Below are 4,978 nucleotides of genomic sequence, written 5' to 3' on the forward strand. Positions count from 1 at the left end.
TATGAGCTAAAACCTTTAGACTTCTGTTTGGGGATACAAAGGTTACAATATGGTTTGATTGATTGGTAGGATTAATTCCAAGTTGGTGAATTTTTGTTATTTTAGCTTGCTAAAGAACCTTGTGTGTGAATAATAATTAATTTTCTGTTAATAGGAAGATAATTGATTAGAATGAACATCTATTGATTATTGTCCTCATATGATATATTGTGACCACATAGTTATATGTCTAGGATTAATGAATATGAAACTAGAATTAATAAGAAAATTGAGTAAATTCATGTGCAAGCTTGTAAGATGACTATCAAACAAGAGGTTAATTAAAAAGACTAAATTAGTTAACTATTGCAAGTCTAACTTAACCCGAATAATTAATCTAGTAAATATAATTAAATTAGACAATTGGCCACTGTTTGAGTTAGTTTATTTGCTAAGGATTAGGATAGTGAACATAAATCTAATCACTTGAATCGGTAACCAACGAAAGAATTAATCCATTGCACTATTACCTTGAAAATCAACCATAGAGTTAACCAAGTTGAACTAAACAGAAGTTCCTTTCCAATTATTGAATCTAGTTAAATCGTTATTTTCTAGCTTTAAATTAGTAATAATTAGTAAGTTTCTAGTCTTGTAAAACTAGAGAACAACCCCTGCTTCTTAATTAACTTAGATTAAATTAGTTTTTAGTTTAATTTGCCGTTCCCTGTGTTCGATACCCTGCTTATTTAGCTATACCACAATTGATAGGTTCACTTCCTTTTGTGTGTTATTTGACAATTAAAAGTAGGTTTAAAACTAGTGGGTTTTACACACATCAAGTTTTTGGCGCCGTTGCCGGGGAACGGTTCTAAAATTAATAATCAATTCTAGTTTAATCGATCCTTTGTGTGGGATTTATCTTACACAAAGTTATTTACAAAGCAAATCCAGTAAGTAGACTTAGTTTTATTACAATTCCGTTTTTGTTACTAGAAATTTTTCTTTTCTGTTTTTGCCTTGCACTCGCCGAGTGCACTCGTGTCGACTCGGCGAGTCCATCGCTGTTTTGTCTTTATTTTTTTTATTCCGTTTTTGTTCCTTTTACGTGTTTCGTTTCTTTTGTTTCGTTTTTTTTTCAGCTGTTTCATGACCCGAGGATCGGACACACCTCTAGTACAACCTTTGGAAGACCCGGAATCCGCACTAAAGAGAAGCAAAGGAAAAGCCGTAGGAGAAACCGCAACTTCAAAGAACTCACCACTCAAGAACTTGAAATCCGTTTTCAGCAAGAAGAAAAGCAGCAAATCAGGAGCATCCAGTGCCTCGTTAACAATTGAAGAACCAATTCACGAAGATATCGAGTACGAGACCGAGGAAGAAGAAGAGCATATTTCTGAGCACGAAACCGATTCCGAAGAAGAGTTAGTTATCACTATGGCTAACATCGATGAAGTCCCCATGGGGGAGTGGAAGAAAAGGATGCGTGATGACACCGGGCCGGGACTTGTGCAACCCGCAATTCCCGCAACCGCCACTTTTGAACTAAAAGGCCATATTCTCGCCCAACTCAAAGAGATCCCTTTCTACGGGAAGGATCATGAAGACGCTTACAAGCACTTGGACGAAGTGAATGATGTGGCCGATTACTTCAACGTGCCTAATGTTCCACGCGAGATCCAGCTTCTTCGAATGCTTCCTGTCACGTTTAAAGGCGCTGCAAAAGATTGGTTAAAGTCACTTCCTCCCGGATCGGTCACCACATGGGCCAAGATGAAAGAAGAATTCATAGACCATTTCTGCCCGCCCTCCAAGATAGCCAAGCTAAAGAAAGCCATTGCCAACTTCGAGCAACAACCCGACGAATCTCTTTATGAAGCTTGGGAACGATACAAAAGCCTACTTAGAAATTGCCCACACCACGACCTTAATAGCCAACAAGAGGTCTCCATTTTTTATGATGGAGTCAATGTCACCACAAGGCAATTGCTTGATTCTCAAGGCCCGCTTACAAAGAAGGCGCCCCCGGTGATTAAAGAATTAATTGAAGAATTCTCTAAGCACTCTAGAGAATACCACAATCCGAGAAACGAAGTAAGTCAAGGGGTAGTAAACGCGGCAAGTGATAGCATGGCGGCGGTGATAGCAAAGCTTGATAGTCTAGATCGAAGAATGACAAAAATGGATCAAGCAATCCATGCTATTAGGGTAGGATGCGAAAATTGTGGAGGGTCCCATCTCGCAAGGGATTGTGATTTGGATGAGAATGGAAATAAGAAAGCTCAAGTCTTCTATTCAATTGGTGATCGGTATGATGAAAATTGGCGAAAACCTAAGAAGGATTGGCTACCATACGAGGAGTATAAGAAGGCAAGGGAGGAGAAATACAAACAGAAGGAGAGGGGACTATACCAAAAGGAAGAACCGGTGGAAAAGAAAGCCGATTTAGAAGAGTTATTCACTAGATTCATAGCCGCTTCTGAAAAAAGACACAATGATCACGATGCTGCCATACACGAGACCAGAAACATGCTTAGGAATCAGCAAGCATCAATTCTCAACATTGAGAAACAGCTGGGGTAGCTTGCGCATCAAGTGAATGATAGAAGACAGGGTCAACTTCCAAGTAACACCGAGCCCAATCCAAGAATGGAGAACGTAAGTGTAATAGCCTCCAATAGTGAAGAAAACGTTACAGAAGCACTAAGAATCTCCAAGAAGAAGGCAGAAAAGGAAGAAGAATCGGATCCAGCAAAACCCGATCCGACTCGCCGAGTCACTCAAATGGACTCGACGAGTCCAATCGGGAATGAAAAAACTGCCAGTTTTCTAAAGCCATACAATCCTCCTCTGCCATACCCAATCAAAGCCATGCCTGCAGAAAAAGTAGAAGCATACAGAACCTTCATGGAGCATATCAAAGCTTTACAAGTCAATATGCCATTTGTGGAAACAATGCTCCAAACACCCAAGTACTTCAACTTGCTCAAAAGCCTTTTCACTGCTAGGAAGGATTTGGCTGAAGTCGCTGAAATATTGATGAATGAGCTGCCTGAAAAGAAGAGTGATCCGGGAAATATGGTAATTCCATGCCAATTTGGTAATGAAGTTTTTACCCAAGCATTAGCTGATTCAGGTGCAAGTATTAACTTGATGCCCTATTTCTTCTATAAGAAGCTTAACTTACCAGCACCAAGGCCGGTCAATATGAGAATTCATTTGGTGGACAGAACGATAATTCATCCACAAGGTATTTGTGAGGATCTCCTTATCAAAGTGGACAAGTTTATTTTCCCAGTAGACTTCGTGGTGGTGGATATGGAAGAGGACCCCGCAATACGCGTGTGCGCTAATTGATATAAGTGAGTCTACATTGACATTGAGAATAGGTGATGAGTTGGTGATGTTTAAAGCTATTCCAGAAGCCAAGCAAAAAGAAGAAAAGAAAGAAGAAATCTCATTTATCCAATTGGATGATGAGATATTACAAAAAGAGCTTGAAATTTTGCTAAAAGAAGATCCAAGCAAGCTCTTGCTACACTCTGAAGAAAGTGGAGATGCTGTCAAAGACTTGGAGGAGTTAGAAAAGCTACTGGAAGGAGCCAACTCAGAAAACACTCCAGAATTGATGGAACCCGATCAGACTTGCCGAGTCACCTTGATGGACTCGACGAGTCCAGTTGAACTTAATAAAAACCTAGTTAATGTTAATCTGTTTGTTGAAAGTTCTGCACATACCATGGATTTAGTTACTATTTATGATTATTTGGAAGAACAAACAATAGAAGAAGGGAAAGAAATGGAAGTCCAATACGCCGAGGTGGCATACCTTGATACAATTCCATTTGGAGAAGGGTTGAACACAGAAAAGGATGAAGACATAGAGGGAAGAAGGGTGGAAGCTGATCGACCATTCACTACTAAACCTAAAGCACGAGCCATTACAAAATATGAAGTGATTAAATTTAAAGAGAAGGATGTACAAGAGAAAGTAAAGAAGAAAGAGTTAAAAAAGGAAAAGAGGAAAAGAGAAGCCCAAGCAGCTGAGGAGGATGCTGTGAAAAAGAAAAGAGACGAATTGAAAAGGGCTTACAAGAAAAAGATTCACGCCTACAAGACTAAGTAAAAACCACAAAGGACTAGGCGTGCATTCCCGATGCTCGAAGATGACGAAACGTAGATGGGAAGGAGTCTAGCTAATGACTCCTTAAAAAGAAGCGCTTGGCGGGAGGCAACCCGTTATATAGAGTTTTCTTTCTTTTACTTTCTAGTTTTTTTAATTTTTCTTTCGTTTTTTTTAATATGTTAATTTTCCAATTCATCAGACATGTCTGCTTGAGAGTGTGCATGGGCCAAGTGTGGGGTGAAATGATTTTAAATAAATAACAAAATTTCGAAAATCATTAATGTTTTACAAGAGACTCGCCGAGTCTGACCATGACTCGACGAGTATATGTTGATTTCAGAAAAACTTTGACTTCGCGACTAGACTCGCCGAGTCGGTTTTATTTACAGAAAAAAATAATAATTTCGAAATTATTTTTACATCTGGTAACTAAGGTTTTAACCCTAAGAATCAATTTTCACAATACACACTCGCCGGGTGCGCCTCTTTCTCAAACTTCCTCTCAAGCATTCAAGTTTTCTTCAAAATCTCTTCAAATTTCTCAATGTTCAAACTAAAAGGTAACAACTTTCCTCTTGATTTCTGTTAAGAACGTAATTATAAGGCCATCTATACCAGTAATTGCATGAAAAACCCGTTTTTGAAAAGGAATGAATTTCTAGGGTTTTGATTTTTCATGAATGATGTTGTTTTGAACGTTTATTGTGGCCTTATTACCTTAGTGGAAAGTCCCTGCACAAAACCCTTGACGAAATTTCAAGGTGTCATGGCCTAATTTGCACAGACCCGTCGACTGACTCGTGCAGTTTGCGCGACTCGCCGAGTCATGCCTGGACTCGTCGAGTCGAGTCGGGATGTAGAAATGAAATTGTT

The 4,978-nt window shown here is 39.2% G+C and overlaps 1 protein-coding gene across 1 annotated transcript; it reads left to right on the top strand.

Moving 5' to 3' along the window:
• The first annotated feature begins 2,850 nt into the window (after positions 1–2,850).
• LOC111888159 (uncharacterized) lies at positions 2,851–3,336 on the top strand. The gene has a single exon (XM_023884288.1). The coding sequence runs from the start codon at positions 2,851–2,853 to the stop codon at positions 3,334–3,336; it is 486 nt and encodes a 161-aa protein (XP_023740056.1).
• Positions 3,337–4,978: the final 1,642 nt, after the last annotated feature.

This window comes from Lactuca sativa, chromosome 9 (assembly GCF_002870075.4).
Source record: "Lactuca sativa cultivar Salinas chromosome 9, Lsat_Salinas_v11, whole genome shotgun sequence".
Taxonomy (NCBI): domain Eukaryota; kingdom Viridiplantae; phylum Streptophyta; class Magnoliopsida; order Asterales; family Asteraceae; genus Lactuca; species Lactuca sativa.